This window comes from Leopardus geoffroyi, chromosome B1 (assembly GCF_018350155.1).
Source record: "Leopardus geoffroyi isolate Oge1 chromosome B1, O.geoffroyi_Oge1_pat1.0, whole genome shotgun sequence".
NCBI classification, from domain to species: domain Eukaryota; kingdom Metazoa; phylum Chordata; class Mammalia; order Carnivora; family Felidae; genus Leopardus; species Leopardus geoffroyi.
The window spans coordinates 204,357,553-204,377,762 of record NC_059327.1 but is presented as its reverse complement, the minus strand read 5'-3'; the positions used below and the strand labels follow the sequence as shown (position 1 = coordinate 204,377,762).

Sequence of the window (20,210 nt, the reverse complement as noted above, 5' to 3'; positions counted from 1 at the left end):
GCGAGCCCCTCATCAAACTCCTTGCACTTGGGTGGCCCTAGTGGCCCCTGACCCTAAACTGATTCCGTAGGAGCAGGGACTGGCAGCCTGGAGGCATCCCCAGACTGGCCTCAGTTCCCTTTGGTCTTCCTTCTCACTGGTTGTTGAGACTCGTGGCCTGGCAACTCCTGAGGAGGGGCCCAGCAGGCTGGAGAGTGTGGGGATAAGGTGGCTGGACCCCTGCCCTGACCCTGCCCAAACCTCTAAAGGGGGCATTGCTACTGCCAACGAAACAGAACAAAAACTATAAAAATGTCAGTACTTTCCATCCTAGGATCTATTGGATGTTTTATACACCATTTCCTTGTGCATTTCTGAATCCCCGATTTATGGTTAAGGGAACTGGGAATCCCGAGGTTTAGGGACTGCCTAGTGTCTCCTGGAAATCCCAGTAGCATTGATATTGGTGCTCCCACAAATGTGACCCATGCCTGGTGACACAGGAGCAGGAAGACCAAGCCACGTCCTCACCTAACGCTATTTGCTGGGGGTAGGAGCCCAGCTGTGTGATCTGAGAAATGGGGTTAGGGGTGTGTTGTCCTCCCTACAAGACCCCAGCAGATCTCAGCAGGACCCAGCCGGGCGCTTGGAACCTGCCATTAGACAGCCCTGCATGGGCTGTCTTGATGTTAACCCCAGCCTTTCCTGCTCATGCCCCACAATTACCCCAGAACCAGGGCACAGCCCCTAAGAGCTGGGCAGGATAAAGGAGAGTGCCCAACTCTGGGGAGGGGCAGATGCATTCAGAGTTGGGGGGCCTAGGAGGTAGAACTCCAGGCTTACCACCTGGTGGCTGGTATTTTGCAGAGTCCCTTCATCCCCGCTATGTGAAGAGTAGGTTGCTGGCCCTAGTCCTAAAGCCGGCACCTTGCCCAGGGTGAGTATACCTGCTGGATGCCCACCCGACTAACTGCCGTGGGGCCCGAGGGCTGCTCTGTTCCGCAGCCGGCTGGGCAAAGGGCCAGGTGTGACTGTGGGAACCATGTGCATACGGCGTCCCAGTCTGAGAGGAGAGGGGTGGCCCCACCTTGCAGCTGAGCTGTTTCAGGGACCCCTCTCCTAGCAACACCCAGGACCAGGCACTTCCCAGTGGCTCCACACTGCCTGTGATGGGTGGCACCTCAGTACACATAGGGTGGGGGAGTGAGGGGAGAAGTGGCCCATGAACTAGGGGCGGGAGGGCTAGGACCTGGCATGGGCAGAGGTATCACAACCCAGGCCTAGGGGCCAACCAGCTCACATGCCCTCTGCTCCAGATCTGCAGGCCCCAAGGGCAGGAAAGGTCCAGAATGTCTGTGTGCCCATCTTTGCCCAGGTCAGGTGCAGGATCCAGCCCTGAGCTACCCTGAGCGCACAGCAGAACGCAAAGCCTTGCTTGTGTGTTTAAGTCTTGGGTGTGACATTAACTTTGAGTGACTGCTCAGTGCTGGAATCTGCCCCTCTCCCAAGTCTCAGAGGCAGGAGAGGTTCTAGAGTTTTGTTGACTCCTGCAAGGAGACCCCAGACTCTGCCCTGAGAATGTGGGGTGTGGGGGGGGGGGGGAAGGAGGATGCTGCAGGCTAGGAAGGTTGCCTGGAGGAGGTGGCTTTGGCTCGGCCTCTGAGGAGATTAGTGCCTCCAGGACACTGGGTCATGGGGGTGGCATGGGGCAGGCACCTTGGGTCCTGCCCACCTTCCCCCAGTTCCCACTGCAGAGTCCAGGGAACAGGAAGAGCCAGGAATGGCTGAGAAGCCGCCCCCCTCCATGGTGCTATCAGCCCCCAGCCCCAACCCCGGTGGTTTGAGATGTCCAGCTCTAAGTAGGACGCCTGTTTCCCCATCCCAGACCTAACTGGGATGTGGTTTGCCTTGCTTGCAGTCCCTGCTGAGCTGGAACCCTCCCTGGCCCCTCCTCACCCCTGCAGGCAGCAATGCGGTCGCCCCCCTGCCCTGGCAGCCCAACCTCACTGGGAGAGCAGGTGGTGGGATGGGTCGCCCTCTGGTGGCCATCAGGGTCTGCAGCAGGGACCCTGGAGGGGGTGCAGTCCTGGGCCCCAGAAGGGGAGCACACCTCCAACCCTACTCCTCCCATTTGGCCTCCTGGGATTATATTGTTCATCACCTTCCCCAGCAGCCGGAACACCAAGGCCACACAGCTGGTGTGGGGGGCTGCCCGCCCGCATGTCCAGGGGAGGAGGGCCAGGCCTGAGGGCAGGCTGGCTGTCCCTGGGCACGTTGTGGGGACGGATGAGCCACAAGTGGGGGCAAGCAGCAGGGCACCTCCAGAGGCCAGGGGTGGGTGTAGGGGTGGGCGGTGGGAGCACTGGATGAGCTGAGCCCACTGTGGGAGGGGCAGGACCAGGTGGGGTGCATCCCTCGTCCCCACCCCCATGCCACCTCCCAGAGTGAGTACAGAGAGCTTTGGGTGCTCCACCCCAGGCCCTCCATCCTCTGCCTCGGTGGCCTGCAGGCTGCAGGTCCTGAGTACCTGTGGGGCCCAGCCAGACCTAGGACCCCCACCTGTTACCAGAAGCATGGGGTGGAGGCGTTGGGGCACACGGAAGGCCTTCTCCCCGGGGCCTGCGCATAGCCAGAGAGAGGGGAGATGGGCAAGCCAGACCCAGGTGCACAGGCTCCTGCAGCTCCCCAGCCTTCCCTGATGCCAGACAGGGCTGTGCCGTGGGCGTTCAGATGCCGGTGGAGCCCCTGTCTCCACACCTGCCTCAGAAGGGGCTCTCCGGGCAGAGCCAGCTGGGACTGTCACGGCACCCTCTGCTTCCGCCCCTCGTGTGACCCTCCTAAAAGCTAACAGCGTCTGCCAACTTCTGTAAGCCTCAGTTTCTCCTTCTATGACACCGGGATCCTGCCCCCTTGGGGGATCGTCAAGGGGAGTAGAGGGGACAGTGCTCAGAAAACGGTAACAGGAAGGACATAATGATGGTGGCACAGGGGAACTGGGGGGCTCAGGAAGGCTAGCCTGCTCCAGGCCCAAGCCCGCTTGCAAGGGCTGCCTCCAAATCTGGAGCTCGTGTCTCTCTCTCTACCTGTCCCTGTCCCCAAGGTCTCCTAGTCTTGAGCCCCTACTGTGGGTGGGCAGCAGACTATTCCTTCTAGAACCTTCCTGAGTGGGAAACTTGGTGTTGGACTAATCCACTTCCCATCCCCAGGTCTTGGCTCTGCCCTTGGGGTGTGGATAGCTCTGTCGAAGGGTAGGGTGACCCCACGTCCCCGGTTTAGCACAGAAAAGTCTCATGACTCAGGACTCTCATTCCCGAACAAACGGTACAAGTAGTCACTCTTACTGGAGGCTCCCATGGCCCCAGAACCTTCCTCCAGGGCAGCTCAGGGTAGGGATGCACAAGGGCAGGCCAAATCTGGCTTGGCGGGCTTCCTGGCTCCAGGCCACACCCAGAGCTCTCCCTGTCTCCCTGGGACCCAGGCCTCTCCCTCAGGAGCGCAGCTCTGTCTGTGCCAAGGGTGGGCAGACCCTCTTTCCTGGGTCTCCATGCCTCCCAGCCTGACCTGGTGGATAAGGAGGGCCACCATGTTTTAGTCTGGAAGGTGCCAACTGTGGGCCTGTTGAGGAGAGGAAGGGGGACCCTGCAGTGTCTCCTCAAAGCAGCTTCTCCTGTGAGGGGCTGACCTTCTGGTCTGACAGCAGGGGCTGTCTTCCTTCCCCGGGCAGCTGACCTTCCAGAAGTCTCCACTGTCCAGCCATTGGAGCTGCAGCCACCCACAGGGGTGGGAGGGGCTCTGTCCAGGGCAGGAGGATGAGGCCCAGACTTGGGCAGCCAGAGACACCAGGTCCCCCTGAAAATCCCTTCTCTTCTACTCCTGAAGGACTCAGGAGTGCCCCTAGGGAGTCCCCCAATTCTAAACTCTTTCACCTCTCAGGAAGAAAGTGGGCCTGGTGGCCACCAATTGGGTGGTTTCTCACAACCATCCCTCCATTCTCTGGGGTCCCAGTGTCCACCTCCAAGGGACTAGACACCCATGTGATCAGCCTCCAAGAGCAGAGGAAGGCCCCATTGCCATGGCAACCCCAGGGTGCAGCCTACTCACCTGCATTCTCTCCAGGGCGCTCCAGAAGGCAGCCCCCGGGTGGGTGGGTGGTCCTGACCAGGACCAGGTGGGGAGGGCTCCAAGGGGGAGTGTCCAAGAGTACCCACCCGCCAACACACACACAGGCCAGGATTCTGAGCTGAAGACCATGAGAAAAGGGGCTGGGCAAGTGGGCAGGCAGTGGAGACCCTGGAACCCTCGTAGGGCATGGGATGGGGCTTTCGGGGGGGCAGGCTGGCTCCCCCTCTCCTACGGGCTCATGGGAACCCTTCAATTTCCCTAAGAGCGCAGAAGCCTGGAGCTTTCTAGGGAAGAATGCAAGAACACCGCTTCCCAGACGCAGAAAAAGAAGTCCACGTTCACACCAGAAACAAGTGTCTGCAATCCTTAAATAGATTTATGGAAATGGCTTCGAATTACAGCATTTAGAAAATAAAAATAATCTCAATACATAATATTCCCTCCATTATATACTCCCCCCCCCAGAAGCCATTTCTGTGCATGTGTACCCACTGTTCAGCAGTAGTTGGATTTTCTTATAAAAGAAGCAGTAGTTAGCGTCTCTCTAAAAATAAAGCTGCAATCCTCACTGCAATGTGAAGCCTGAGATTTAAGCCTGAGGTGTCCGTGCTGGGGCCCCCTGGCGGCCTCCGCCTGGGTGCCGGGCCTCTCTGGGGTCTGAGGAGGTGGGCCAGGGTCCCTGGGGGGAGGGGGTCAGAGGGAAGGGGGTAGTGGCAGCAGGTGGGTGACATCTGGTGGTCCTCGCACCCCGGGGGCCCTGGCCTAAGAACCTGGGGGAACTGGGTCTCAGTGCTGTGCAGGCAGCTGCCTGGCCCCCCGTCTCGTCGGCAGCCGGGCACACACCGGCAGGGGCACGCCTGCGGCCCAGAGGACCTGGCCGTGTGTCTGAATCTCCCCCTCCGAGAATAAACAAGATGCCTGCTGTTTGGCCAAGGGAGGGGCAGCGCTGGAGAATGAGATGGCAGCTGTGGGCTCGGGGCAGGGACAGAGAATGGGCAGCGCATGGGAAAGCCCTGTGGGGACGCCGAGGCCTGCCCTTCTCCTGGACCTGTCCACCATCAGCCCGGGTGCAGTCCCACGTGGCTGGTCAAGAGCCGGCTCTGAGTAGGCCTTCCAGTATGGCTGAGCAGCTCAGCAGGCCAGGGGCCGGGGGCCGAGGGCAGGGGACAGGGGCCGGGGGGCGGAGGGCAGGGGCAGGGGCAGGGGGCAGGTGGGAGGAAAGCCCACCCCTGCCCAGGCAGCCACCTGGCAGCCCTGGGTATCCCCACTGCCTGAAGCTGGCCTCCCGTTGGCCCCTGCAGCTGGCCGGGGGTCCCCACAGGTGGGGAGTCCAGGGTAGGAGGGACGGAGGAGCTGGACGTTCTGGAAGCCCGGGCGGCCCGCAGCCTCCTGCAGTGGCGGCGGCCGCTCAATGAAATGCAGTGGAGACCCTCCTGCAGCCAGCAGCACCGCCCCCGGGAGTCCTCTGGGGCCCTGGCAGGTTTGGGGAGTGCCGGCACCCTGTCAGATGCCCGCCTTGTCGCTGTAGAAGGGTGTGACGTGGAACATGTAGCAGTGCGTGCACACGCGCACGGGCTTCACCTGCCCGTAGCGGGGCAGCGGGGCCGAGTGCGAGGAGCAGCGGGAGCAGAAGATCTGGAATTTGAGGGGCAGGCAGGGGACCCAGTGAGCCAGGGTGCCAAACAAGCCACCGCCACCCTTCCCCCCACGCCATGCCTCACCCCTCCCGACCTCGGCGGTTCCCACATCCCCCCTCGTCCAGCGTGCAGGGCACCACGGGCGGGGCTCTGTGAGGGAGGGGACCTTCGGAAAAGCCTGGGGTGGGTCATGGCCTTGGGAGGCCAGGCTCACGAGGAGGGTCCCAGCCCTACTCCAAGGCTGCTGCAGGCCTCCTGTTCAGACCCTCCTTCCCTCCACGTCCCCAGCTCTGAAGCGGCTGGGGGCTGGGCACCACACCATCGGGACCCAGTGGGCAGAGTGCCTGGAGTCCACACACAGTGCCAAGTCAAAGAGGGCCCGGGGCTCAGGGACAGGGACCCCAAAGGCCTTACCAGTGCCCTGGGGTGTCGGTCCTGACTCCCAGATCCTGCGGACGGGCTCCAGGGATGCCCCTGGCCACAGTCTCTGGGTCTGCGGGCACAACCTCTGGCCACCGTGCCCCTCTTACCTTCCCGCAGCTTCGGCAGTGGTGCTTCCGGCGGATAACAGTGAAGGGTGCTTTGCATGCCGTGCAGAAGCCGCAAGCCTCATCGGGGACCCACTCTGGTGGATCTGGGACGAGAAGGGGGGTACGCGTCAGCCAGAGGGGGCCGCGAAGCGGTGACAGTGGCAGCCGGCGGGCTGGGGTGGGAGGCCGACCCCGGCAGGTGGGTGTACCGGTGCCTTCCGCTGGATGGGCCCCAGCAGCTCCAGCTCTCCTCCCCTCCCACCCTCCCCTGGACTCCAGGTGCTGGTTACGGTCTCGGGAAACTGCCGGCATCACATGGACAGGACCTTTGCAGCTGTTGTCAGTGCCTGTCCGCCAGGCCACCTGGATTCGGGACGTGGGCAGGGAGTGTTCACCCGGATGACCCTCTCCTGAGCCTCTCTCTGTCGGCACCCAGCCTGGCAGGGCCCTCGGGCAGAGGTGGCAGCTGAGAAGTGAAGAAATCAGCCACCAGCTCGGCACACTCTGTGGGGGCCCCTGGGGACCCCAGCCTTGCCCACCCCTGGCTCCAGAGCAGTCCTCGTGGTCCTGGAAACCCAGGCAGATGTCCGGCCGGCCCCTCCCTGATACAGGTGCAGGCCAGGCTGGGGCCTGGGCCCCCCTTCCAGGTGGGTGTGGGACCCATCCTGTCTCACTTCTAGAGGTGCTTAGAAGCCTCTATGGAGGTTTGCTCTGGGATTCGGAGACTCATCAGTGCGGGGGAGGAGAGAGCTCCCACACGGCAAGACAGGCACTTTCCTCCCGTTCAGGCCCCAAGGCCAGGGCCAATAGCCAGGAGGGGTGGGGGAGAACATCTGGGATCCATCCCTCAGACCACAGTGTGCTCAGAGGTGGTCTGTCCAGACTCACATGACCCCCACTGCTCAGGTGGGCACTGGCCTGCACCCCTGGCCCCAACCTCAGCACCTCCAAACGGAACTCAGCAAGGCTGCTGTCCAAGAAGGGCCTGGGGTCTCCTGGCCTCCCTCCGGGCCTGGAGGGTCTGCCCCTCCTCCTGCCTGCACAGACCCAAAACTGCCTCCCACCCACCTCTCCCGCCTTCCTCTCTGGGCCCCGTGAGCTCCCCTCAATGCAGGGAGGTCATTTCTCCCGCTTGCCACCCCTCCCCTGTGTAAAAAACCCAGGCTGACCCCAGGGAAATCCCAGGTGGCAATGTTAGCCCCTGAGGGCCATGCTAGGCCACAGACACCAGCTCAGACAGAAAAGGCCAAACCCTCTCCTGTGAGGACCGCGAGGGTCCGGGGGGCTTCCTGGAACCGCTCCTCTGACCAGCATCCAGGCCCTGGCAGCAGGTGCCACTTCCAGGGGCGAGGCTGGGTCAGCAGTCGGCAGGGAGGCTGAGGCTTCCGCCTGTGCACTGGGCAAGCCGGACCTCACGGCTTTTCACTTCCACTCCTCCTGAGCAGAGGAGTGAGGGCTCAGCAGGGGTTCCTGCTACAGGTGCCTTGTACCATCGTGTATGGTTTTCCAGAAAGAGTCGGGAGATTGTGCCTGCTCCGGACACCCCATCCCCGCAGCCCCCTCTGGACACCCTCTGGACACCCGCATCCCCATCACCCCCAGAGCACTGGAGCGCCAGGGAGGCCCTGAGATGGACACAGGCAGGACCGGCCCAGCTGGCCAGGCACACCAGGAGTGCTGTGGCCTCTGGCCCATCATGGGGTGAACTTTCAACTCCTTCTCAGCTCCACGCACATCCGACACCTGGTGGGGCCTATCTGCCACCGTCCATCTCAGCACCTTTCCCAGGTCCCCAGCCCCTCCCCACAGACATGATGCCAGGGCCCCAACCTACTCTGGATGCTCCCTCCCTGACTGGGACACCAGCAGGCCTGACCTCCAGGCCAACAGGGTAGCAGGGGCTCGGGGCTCCCACATAACCAGAGAGTACAGCCTGCAGCCTCCTGTGAAGAGGGTGCCAGAAGCTGCCATTGAGGCCCTTCCCGTGGGGCAGGTGAATGCAGGTGGGGACAGGTGTGTGCCTGTGCCGAACCCAGCCGCCTCCAGCCAGGGGCCCGTGTGCCCACCCTGGGGGGCCGAAGAGGGGATGCCAGAGTGGGAAGTTGCCTCCCCAGGGGCAGCTACGTGCCCAGAGGGCCTCTGGGGAGGGACCCCCAGTTGGAGAAATGGTGCCTTCATGGATTCCATATCCAGGGCAGAAAGGGGGACAGTCCAGACAGGGCCTTTGCTCCCTGCCCAGCACGCAGCACTGTGGGCGCTGGCCCAGACTCCACACGTACCTTCCAAGTCCCCATCTCGGGTCTTGGCTGCCAGTTCAGAGGATGACAGGGTCTCTTGGCACAGGGCACAATCCTCTAAGGCTGCACTCCGCAGGCTCTGGGTGACTGGAAGGAGAAGGGAGGGGTGGGGTGGGCACAGAAACACCTGTTCCTGGTAGCCCCACCTCTGTATCACTGGCAGGGGTCCCCCAAACCCAGCTGCAGTCCCACGGCCATGGGGTCACCACAGCCCCAGCAGGCCAGGTACTGACCCCGGCAGGGACCTTCAGTGCCCAGAGGCATGCGGCCTCCCTGGGGGCCCCCAGCCCCAGAGCCCCTGCACGGTCTGTGCAGAAAGGTCTCCCTGGGCTGTGATCCCTAAGCCCACCATCCTTGCTTGCAGAAGCGGTCCATGTCACCTGCCTTTTCTGAACCGTGATGTCTCAGGAGGCAATCCCGCCCAGGAATCCCCGGCAAATGGGGGCAGCGCAGCCTGGCACGGTGCTACCAGGAGTCAGAGCTTGGTGGACACACAGAACTAACTCTGCTCCTGCTCCCCACTAGCAAGGAGGGGCTCTGGTGGGCTGGGGCGGGCTGCCCTGTGTGCCCAAATGCCCTGTGATGAGGGGCAGCTGGCCCAGAACAGGTATCTCAGCCCAGCACGGGGGAGAGGGGGTAAGCCAAGGGTCAGGCTCTCTCCCCACCCCAGGCACGTGACAATATGAGAACGTGTGTGTGTGCGCGCACAAGTGTGCATGTGGGTGTGAGGGCATGTGTCTACACCCGTGATGTGTTGAGCATGTGTAAGTATGTGAGGCAGGTCCCAGGTGGCCACAGGATATGAACAGCCACTTTCCCCAGGGAGAGATGGGGCCTATGTCCCCTCCTTGACTCTGGGCTGGCCTCGGACTGCTTTGGCAGCCAGAATTTGCTAGAAGTGACTCTGCCACATCTGGGTCTTGTCTTTAAGAGGAAGGGCACTGTCCCTCCCAGCCTGTTAGCCCCAAGAAGTTGGGTGACCTCGCAGGAGCATACGCAGAGGGAGAGTGGGAGGCTCTGCGGGCACAGGCCGGTGCGTGTGAGGTTGTAAGCCACCTGCAAAGCCAGCGGTGGGGACACTGCCCCAGGCAGGTGGCCTCTCGGGCACTTCTGGGGCCTGTGATGTGTGCCCCTTGGTCCCCTAGCGGAGAGCCTGGCAGTGCTGGGTGCTTCTTGTTTGGAATGTGGCAGGTTGTGCAGAAGCTGGGTGGCCCTGTAGGGCCACGTTCGCTCAGGGTGAGGAGATGCTGATCCCTGGGGTGGGGACACGCCCTAAGCGGGACTCACCCTTCTTTAGCTTTTCCTTGTCGTCTGCTTCTGGTTTGGTGGCCATGACCTCAAAAAGGGTCTTGAGAATACTTCTCAGATCGCTGGCATAGTTGGTCTGCAGCTGGTCAGCCACACCTGGGAGGGGAGGAGGGCCGTCAGGCTCCGGGGGCTCCAGCCGCTGGCTGTGTCCTCAGGCTGGTGGGGACAAGAAGAGGCCACCAGCCCCTGGGAGCTGGCTTTGTTGGCAGGAGGGAAAGCTCAGGAGTCCAGGGGAGGCCGGTGGAGGGGTGCCTACACAGCCAGCCCCCCGCTGGCCCCCGCTCACTCTCACTCCCACATTTTATCCTTGGGGTCGCAGCCACTACTCCTGAGTGGTCCTAGCCTCTCACTGACAGGTGACCCCAGGGCCCTGAACCGTGCCCACTGCCCACAGCAGCGCCTTCACTGACACAGCCACGTGTGTGTCCGGTCGTGCCCTCTTCCCCTGGCAGACGCTGCTGCCCCAAGTCCCCCTGACTGCAGGGGCCCCTTCGGGGCGTGTGGCTGGGAGCCAAGGTGGGGCCTGCCCTCTGCCGGACTCCCTGCCATTCCCTGCTTCCCCCATTCTCACCGCAGAGCCCTCCTCCTCCCTGAGGGGGCTCCCTCTCCCTGAGTGGGGCTCCCCTTCCCTGAGTGAGGCTCCCCCTCCCTGTGTGGGGGGTCCCCCTCCCTGAGTGAGGGCCATTTCTCAGCGAGAATCGAAGCCCTGTTAGCTCCTTCCGCCACCGCTGCTACTTATGGCAGCGTGAGGGGAAAGCCTCCGGCGTCCGGCCAGAACGGGAAGCCCAGTGACCCGCCCCAGGGACTGCAGTCAGCGCTTCCGGAGGATTCTTTGTGCACCGGGACGGTACTGAGCGCCTGCCAGACTCCATATCCCTAAACCTCGAAACAAAGCTGTGTGGCAGCTGTGTGAAGCCAAGCTCAGGGTCACCGGGGTCCTCCTGGTCCCACCTGGCCTGGCTTGGCAGTGCCTGGGGGCCCCGGGGCAGTATGGGACACCCCCCATCGTGACCGGGATTCTGCAGGAATCCCGCCCCCCCCACCCCCACCCAGGCCACAGGCTGCAGTCCTGCCAAGCAGGCCGGGAAGAGCGGGTAGCGTGGGCTGCGGGGGAAGCCCCGTCAGCAAGCACCCCTAAACCGGGACGGTGGGGGTGGGAAGGGCACGCAGGAGGCCGGGGAGGCGGCCTTCAGTGCGTACTTTTATACTGTTGAATCACATGGATGCGTTAGTTATTTTAACACACGAACCAAAGAGCAGCATTAAAAAGACACCTTTTGGCTCACGGCCCTCTGAATTCCCCGGGGAGACAAAACAGGCGTCTCCCTCCTGTTCCCCCACTCGGGGGAAACAAAACTAGGCAGGATGAACGCCACAATCGGAACCACGAACTGAACAGACCCTCGCTGTGTGGGTGGCCAAGGCCCCCACGGGAGCCGGATGGGTTCCCCAGTCAAAGATGGGGGCCCTAGTGAGGAATTAAGCCTTCCTCCCTCCTGGGCTTGGGGATGATGAAATGGCACTGTGGGGGGATCCCCAGATGGCAGGGAGGGGATGCTCCCGTGGCCGGGCACAACCTGCATCCTGCCCAGCAGGGACCTTGCGGCCCACCCTCAGCCCTGCCCCGCCCACACTCGAGGCCCCGCCCAACCTGCAACCCACCCTCAGCCAGGCCCCGCCCAACCTACAGCCCACCCGTAGCCAGGCCCTCTCCATCCTGAGGCCCCACCTACCCCCAACCATGCCCCCACCTTGCAGCCCACCCTCAGCCAGGCCCCGCCCACACTCGAGGTCCCGCCCAACCTGCAGCCCACCCTCTGCCAGGCCCTCCCCACCCTGAGGCCCCACCCACTCCCAACAAGGCCCCCACGCTGCAGCCCACCGTCAGCTAGGCCCCGCCCACCCCCTGAGGCCCCGCCCCCCGCGGGCCCAGCCGGCACCTGAAATGCAGACAAACAGGCGGTGGATCAGGTCGTGGCTGCCGTGGAACCTGGACCGGATCTTCTCTCTTGTGGCCAAGGGGACCGTCTCCAGCCCGGCCTTGTCTGAGGAACCTGAACCGGCCGTGGGGCCACTGCACAGAGAAGGAGATACAGGGTGTGGGGGGCACGGGCACCGCCAGGGGCTCCTGGAGCCTGAAAGCCAGGAGCGACACCCAAACTCTTTTTGCCCTGGAGGCTCCCACTGCACCACAGCCGAGCTGCCGGGAGGTACTTGTAGCTTCAGAGTGTCATCAAGGTCACAGGCACCACCTAACAAGCCAGCTGGCACAGCAGGGCTCCTGGCCTGGCCATGCCCTGTCTGCTGCCCTCACTTTGCTGTAGCCACTCTCAACTCCTTTCTCTCTGCTGGTGTAGACCACCTGGTGTGGACTCACATGCTCAGGCACCCCCCCTCCTTCTCCCTCCGACTGACATCATCTACTGACTTCCTCCTAGAACTCGCCCACCTACACCCTGCGCAAACGGGACTAATTTGGATAAAGGGTCTTTGCAGCTGAGATCAAGGTACAGACCCGGAGAGGAGAAAGTCATCTTGGACTATCGGGTGGCCCTAACCCCGTGACAAGTGTCCTTATGAGAGGAGACGCAGACAGACAGGGCCTCCCAGCTGTGAAGGATGAATTTCTGCTGTTTTAACTCCCTGCGTGTGGGGCTTTGTTACTAACACAGGGTTCTGCTCCCACCGTGCACATCCCTGCTCCTCCCCACGGGGGGGGGGGGGGGGCGTCTGCCCACTTCAGGTGCCTCCAATTCTTACATGACTCCTCTCCTTTCTTCTCTATCCTTCTGTCCTACAATCTGGCAGTTTCTCCAGTTTCCCTTTCAGCTTTCCCCTTGACGTTTTAATTGATGCTCTCCCTGCGGCTCCATAGACGCAAGCCTTTTAAACGTGGCCAACGGCTGCCCGCACTACCTCCTTCTTCTTTCCGGGAGGTAGTGGCTCTGCTTCCCATGCCAGAGGCCTGGTCCTTGGTTGTCCGTCCCGTTTCAGAGGGAGGCACTGAAGGCCACGTGGTGTAGGTGGAACAGAGGCAGCGTCGCACTGCTGGTGCCACAGCTGCAGAGACAGAACTTGGCACCAGCTGCCCAAGCTCACACCCCGGGGGCTGCCACTGACACGCACGTGGAACTCTGCCCTTGTGGCCCGCAGACGTGGCAGGATCTTCACTGTGGCACTGGTTGCTCAGCGATGGGGCAGAGTCGACAGAGGCAGAGGGGGGCGGGTCACAGACCCTCACACACTGTGTGGGTCCCTCACACGGCGCGGAAACACGCAGGACCGCCCTAGGTCTTATGTGGGGGTACGTCCAGGGAGGAAAGACCATTAAGAAGTACAAAGATGTGACACGCCTGAGGTTTGGGGCCATTGTCCGCCCCCCCCCCCCAGCCCCTGTCCGGTACAGAGGGAGGCTGGGCTGCACGGGCGCCCAAGGGCAGTGTGAGAGTGCACACGTTATTGGCACACTCTACAATAATGAATATCCACTATGAGTATTTAATGCTTCCCCGGGCCACGGAGAGGTGAGGGCAGGCTGGCAGTGTGAGGCTGGGTGCACCTGTGCCAAGCTGGCACCCTCGGGCAGGTCGACACCCTCTCCTCCTGAGCCGCGGAGTTTCCCGCACAGGCCCCGGACTTTCAGCCTGAGCGTGGGGGGCCTGGCTGCCCTCCACCTGCTGTCCCCGCCCTGGGAGCTGAGTGAGGAAAGGGGGAGGGGACTTCACTGTTCACAACGTCAGCTACCACTCAGCGTCCCCAGTATCAGGTGACAGCTTTGCCCAAAAGATTTGGGAGCAGGGGCTCAAATAAATACCACACACCCGTGTTCACAGAAGCTTGCTCTCCAACCCCACCAACAGATAGTGGATAAACGGTGTGGTCCCCACGGTGGGACGTTATTCGACCGTAAAAGGAAGTTCTGCACACACTACAGGGACAAACGTGGAAGACACCGGGTTGACTGAGACAAGCCAGTCACAGAAGGCCCCACAGGGTGTGATTCCATTTACGCGAACCATCTCGAAGAGGCAAGCCTACAGACGCAGGAGGCAGAGGAGGGCTGTGGGGCCAGGGGCAAGAGATGGGGAATGACCGATTGATAACAGGTACAGGGTTTCTTTACGGGGTGGTGAAAATGTCTGCCAAACTGTGAATATAAAATAAAGGAACGTTTTCTTGCAATCATCTAGTGAACTCACATTCGGAAAATAGTTCCTAAGTTAAATGTCTGTCATCAGTGGTCTGGCTCAACAAATCATCAGGTCACATCCATACAATTTCCATTTTGTAGAAGGGACAGATGCTAGAAATGTTAAAATATTAAATGAAAAGGCAGCATTTTAAAAATTAGGGACATCGGGGCGCCTGGGTGGCTCAGTCAGTTAAGCGTCTGACTTTGGCTCAGGTCATGATCTCGCGGTCCGTGAGTTCGAGCCCCGCGTCGGGCTCTGTGCTGACCGCTCAGAGCCTGGAGCCTGTTTCAGATTCTGTGTCTCCCTCTCTCTCTGCTCCTCCCCTGTTCATGCTCTGCCTCTCTCTGTCTCAAAAATAAATAAACGTTAAAAAAAAAAAATAAAAAAAAAAAAAGTTACCAGTCTAGGGGCGCCTGGGTGGCTCAGTCGTTTGGGCGTCTGACTTCGGCTCAGGTCATGATCTCGCGGTCCGTGAGTTCAGGCCCCGCATCGGGCTCTGTGCTGACCGCTCAGAGCCTGGAGCCTGCTTCTGATTCTGTGTCTCCCTCTCTCTCTGACCCTCCCCCCTTCATGCTCTCTCTCTGTCTCAAAAATAAATAAACGTTAAAAAAAAATTTAAAAATTAGGGACATCATATGTGCATAATGAGAGACGGGGAAACGCAATAAAAGCAAAGCGTTAATATCACGTATATTTGAGTGGTGGGGCCATGGATAAACTGCTTTTCCAAAGTGTCTTCTCAAGCAAGTATTACCTTTGTGATCAGAATGAACGTGACTTCCAGGAGAGAGGAAGCGCCCGTCGGCAGCAGGTGGCACCACAGCCCTGCCTGTGGCGGGAGCTCGTCCCAAGCCGAGACAGAAGCGGCTCGGGGCGCCCCCTGGGGGTCAGCCCTGCAGCCCCAGCCCCACAGATCCATGCTCCAGAGGGCCTGGACGATGTGGGGCGGCCAGCACGCAGAAACCAGGGGAAGGGCCCTGACCCCACAGAGAGTTGAGGCCATGAAGGCTCCCTGAGGCTCTGGTTGAGCAGGGTAGGGGGGCCCGTGGAGAGAGAGGGAGAGGGACAAGGACTCCACAAAGACACTGATCCTAGGCAGAAAATCGGCTTCGAGGGGCTCAGGGAACAAAAGACCAGACTGCTGCAGGAAGAATTTGACCTGGGACCTGAGCCTGGGTCTAGTCAGTCTGCCTGGTCCCCAGGGGCCACAGGGATGGCCACTGTCTGGGCACTGCCCAGGGCCTGTGGATGCTGATCCTGCAAGGGCAGTTGCTAGACTGCTGGCCAGTGGCAGGCACTGGACCCTTGGTGGACACCACACAGGCTGGAAGCAGCGGGCCACTCGAATCTATAGGACACACCCCGTCTCCGCACACACCCCGTCTGCCAGGGTCTGCCCCTTCCGCTTCACTGCCCAGGCAGGAGGCTGACAAGGGCTGGTGGGGCCCTGGTCGGCCTGGGGGGACTGTGTTCAGAGGCCTGGACCCAGGGCTCCTGCAGAGCCCTGCCTCGCTCGGCATGACCCCAGGGGAGCCCCCGGCGGACTCACTGAGGGGAATCACCTTAGGCCTCAGAGGAGCCTAGCACCTGCCAGGACTTGCCGGGCAGGAACTCCCCTGACCATGCCAGGGGCCACCCCAAGGAGCTGCAGCTCCTACCAAGATTACAGGAGGCCCAGGACAATGAATCTTTTCAAACAAGTCAGAACATGTCTTTCCTCTGCTGAAACCTTCTACCCTTGCCTCTCAATTAGTCCAAGTAAAAGCAAAAAGCCTTACCGGGCGAGGCTTATGGTACCTGGCCTAGTCTGGACCCCTCTCTGTCACCCTCCCCTCCCACACCCTCCACTCACTCAAGCTTCTCAGACTTGGTCCTTGTTGTCACAGACAAGCCAAACATGCCATGGCCACAGGGCCTTTGCACAGATAACAGTGGGCCCAGAATGCTCCTTTTCTGGATACCCCCTGACGCCTCTATTTGGTATGCTCTATTGCAAGGGCCTTCCTTGACCACATACAGGACCCCCCCACCCCCACCCCCACCCCAGCTCTCTTCCTGACCCCACCCTGCTTTCTGCTCACAGGGACACTCAGCATCCTGACATAGCACGTGTGTGCCGACTGTGTGTCTTACTCTGGGAGAAGGCAAGGTTGGCTCGGCAGCAACCTCCGTTCACTGCTGTACCCCAGCATCAAAGACAGCCCCCCACCCCACACTAGCCTCCCAATCTGTATCTGCTGAACAAAGAATATGAATCCATTAGATATGGAGGAGAGCCGGAAGAGGGTTCCCTGGGAATAAACGCTTTCTCCACGGTTGTAATGCCACATGGGGCTCAGGAGAAAGAGCAGCCAGCAGGGCCTCCTCACCCTTCTGGTGTCACAACTCCTCTGGGAAGAATGGGGGAGCCCCCCCAAAGATGTGTTCACGTCAACCCTCCAGAACCTGTGACTGGGGCCTTATTTGGAAAAAGGATCTTTGGGGATGTAAGGAAGCATAGGATCTCGAGAGGAGCTCATCCTGGACTGTCCGGGCAGGCTCTGAATCTGATGACAAGGGTCTTTCTAAGAGGAGGAGGGGAGACACCCAGACAGGAGGCTGAGTGTGGGCAGAGGGGGACAGAGGACGCGGCCATAAGCCCAGGAGCAGCTGGAGCCCCGGGAGCCAGGACAGGCAGGAAGGACCCTCCCTGGGGGGAGGCGGGGGGGCCTCCCGAGGGAGGGTGGCCCTGGATTTTGGACTCTGGCCTCCAGGACTGTGACAAGGGAGGTCTCTGTCGTCCGAAGCCCCCGATGTGTGGCAGTACGCCCCTGCTGCCCCGGGAAGCCGGTCCGGACACAGCCGGAAACGCGATCCCACCTCCATCGCTCACCTGCTGGGCCCAGAAACTGCTCCCTTAGGCACAGAATGGGCACTAGGATAGCCACCAATGGGCCCAGCGAGGACAAGCCCGATCACGAGCACATGTGGCCGCGAGAGGTGGGGCCGTTGTGGCAGGGAGGACACAGCCGGCTCCTACCGATAAGGCCTGCTCGCGCTCGCCAAGCCTTCAAAAGAGGCGGTCACATTACACATATAATTATGGCTGGAATCGTTTAAGGGACGCTAAGCTCGTAATCAGTGTTTAAACCTCTAGGGAAATTGCTTTGCCGGGAGGCGTGTGTTTGCTACGTTCGTTCCACAGATTTGCAGCGGGCGGGGGGGGGGGCGCCGAGGAGTGGAGGGAGAAGGGGCTCCGTGAGGGTCCTGCCTAGCACCTGCTGTCCAGGGCGGCGGTGAGGCAGGGCTGGAAGAGATGCGGAAGGCAGAGGGGCGCGGGGCTGCCTGGCACCTTGAGCTTGCGGGTGACCCTTCTGACGCAAGTGCCCAGGCCCAGGGCAGAGTCTTGCTCCCCCTCAGCATCCCGGGGCCGCCCACAGCCCCACCAGCAGGGAGACGGGGGGGGGTCCCCAACCATACTAGGGTGGTGGAGCTGACACACACCTTCCCCACCCACCGGGATGTCCTGGGTGGGTCTGAGTGCACGTGTGTCTACGTACGTGTGAATGCGCGTGACAGCGTGCGTGTGTGAGAACATCAGTGTGTGTGTGTGTGTGTGCGCGCGTACGTGGGATGTGTGTGCACAGTGTGAGCATGCACACTCAGAACGGTGGCACACCCAGGACAGTGGCTGCACAGGGGTGCCAGAGGCTGGCCACTCTCCCAAGTACTGGGCAGGGACAGAGGGACAGGAGAGCGACGGGACCAAGGGTCCACTCCGACTGGCAGCAACCTCACCTGACTCCGCAGAAGTTTTCAAACAAACTCCTTTCCAGAAGATGTCATGTTACAGGCTTGTATTACTTAAAAGACGTAACTCGGGGCGCCTGGGTGGCTCAGTCGGTTAAGCAGCCGACTTCGGCCCAGGTCATGATCTCGCGGTCCGTGAGTTTGAGCCCTGCGTCAGGCTCTGTGCTGACCGCTCAGAGCCTGGAGCCTGCTTCGGATTCTCTTTCTCCCTCTCTCTGACCCTCGCCCTTCATGCTTTGTCTCTCTCTGTCTCAAAAATAAATAAACGTTAAAAAAAAAATTAAAAAAAAAAATAAAAGACATAACTCATTTGCCTGTGACCTGTGCGTGAATCCTGTCATGTTTTAATTTTAATGGAAAGATTTTAAAAGCGAGATCCTGGGTGTGTACATGTTGAAGAGAGACCATCATTCAGGAGCCGCTACGGTTCACCAGGTGGGAACCAGCTCACTCCCCACATCCTGGCACCAGGATGGAACTCACGCCCCCAGCTGCACCCTCCCCACCGCCCGCTGTGGCCTCCTGAGCACCGTCACTTCTGAGGAGGTGAGAGGCTGCCCCGGGCCTGCACCCCAACTCTACACCACCAGAAGGCGCCTGGGCCTCACTGGCCGGGGATGGGGCCGGGACTCAGAGACGAGCCCTCCAAGGCCAGGGCAGCCCCTAAGAGAGGGGGGGGGGGGGGCTGTCACCACCGGTGGGAGTGGATGGGGCTGGAGACGGGGTGACACCAGAGTCCACGCGCGCGGGCTCCTGTGACTACAAAAACAACGGTGGTCTCTGCGTGCCGCACGCGAGTGTGGGTTCACACCGCCATCCCTCACAGGACGTGGAAGGCTCCCTGGGCACCTGTGTCCAGCCTCGTGACTGTGGGCGAATCGCTCCGTCCCCGAACCTTACTGTTCTCTTCCGTAAACGGCGATAGTTAGCAGGGACAGAGATGATGCTTTGAGAGGGGGCCACTCCCGCCTCTGATGAAGGCTCCGTAAGCCGCAGGGCCTCCCGGTAGAAGCCCAGACACAAGGCAGTGATTTCCGGTGATGTTTGAACAAACACCACAGTACACAGACCCGTGTGCCGTGGGGGTCCCGCGGGCGCTCCGGGCGCCGCCCACCCCTCTGCCCTCCCGCCCGTGCGGTCTACCCTCGCTGGCTCCCATGGCTGTCGGAGAAGCAGCGGCCTGTCCCCACTCCAGAGTCACAGGACCCCCACGGGACCCTGGGGCCGATCGCAGAGGGAGTGTAAAAACTGGCAGTTTGGTCCAAACAGCAAATGTAAACAATATACTGAAAATTAGCTGATGTCTCCGTTTCCTCTGATTAAGGAGCATTACCACTGATGTCCCAAGAGATGAGCAAGCATCTTTACGTCTCTCTCCCTCTCCTACTTCAGTGAGTCCATGGACCCCTGCCCTGCCCAGGCCGGTCAGGCATGGCGGGTCCTGCCCTTGGCTCCCATCTGGGAGGCAGAAGCAAGAAATCAGAATCCCACTGATACCCGTGTCAGTTATGGATAGTCACCATACAGCAGGGAGGGCTTCCTGGAGGAGGCGGCATGGCATGAGAAGAGTCTATGAGTCCACAGAGACCCCCAGCCTCCCCACACCTGGGGCCCACAGCACCCTGGGACACCCCCCGACCTCGGGCAGCTCTGCCTGGCCCCTGCTGCCTGCAGAGTTCTGATGTGGTTCTGCTGCTGTGAACTCTGTGGAGACAGGACCTTCTTGGCCTCCCTGTCTCCCCATCTTCCCACCACCTTTCTGCTGCGGCTGCTCCCCAGGTCCACACTTCCCCAGGGCTCGGTATGTCCCTGTGAGGGGCATTTTCTGCCAGACGCTGGCCTCAGGGCCCACTGCCCTGGAGAGCTGCCAATGGATCTCCGCATCTGAGAAGGGCCTACCTCTCTCCCACTCCAGCCCTGGTCACTGGGCAGGGTCTCTACCTCCCAGGAAAACCAGCAGAGAGACTGGTAGGTGGCCCGGCTCTGACAGGATCAGGCCCTAGTCTGAGAAGTCAGGTACGGTTGGAACTGGGGTCATGAGGCCCTGAGCTGGGTCCTAGGGCCATAGTGGACCAGCAGCACCTGCCCTTGAGGGGCTCTGGGGTGGTGACAAGGAGGAGGGGACCCCCGAGGGGACCCTGCACATGGCCACTGCCCCAGGGGGAGGCCTGCCATGGACAAGAGTCCCAGGGCCGGGCTGGGAGTCCCTGGAAATTAGCACAGGCTGAAGGCTTCTGGCATCATCACCTCTGCCATCTGGGCAGAGGAAGGTGATCTCCCGGAGCCTCAGTTTACTGGTCTGTAAACTGGGAAAACAATGCCACCCGTGCAGGGTCCTCTGAAGAAGGACATCCA

At 61.0% G+C, this 20,210-nt stretch overlaps 1 protein-coding gene across 3 annotated transcripts in view; it reads right to left on the bottom strand.

Moving 5' to 3' along the window:
- Nucleotides 1-4,452: 4,452 nt before the first annotated feature.
- Nucleotides 4,453-20,210, bottom strand: part of ZFYVE28 (zinc finger FYVE-type containing 28) — a 115,563-nt gene continuing 99,805 nt past the window's right edge. For all 3 annotated transcript variants that reach the window (XM_045474790.1, XM_045474789.1, XM_045474791.1), the window contains exons 9-13: nt 11,814-11,947; nt 9,853-9,969; nt 8,548-8,652; nt 6,269-6,372; nt 4,453-5,736 (exon numbers count right to left, since the gene is read on the bottom strand). In XM_045474790.1, the coding sequence (XP_045330746.1) occupies nt 5,605-5,736; nt 6,269-6,372; nt 8,548-8,652; nt 9,853-9,969; nt 11,814-11,947 (592 nt within the window). In that variant the 3' untranslated portion in view covers nt 4,453-5,604. The remainder of the gene's footprint in view (nt 5,737-6,268; nt 6,373-8,547; nt 8,653-9,852; nt 9,970-11,813; nt 11,948-20,210) is intronic.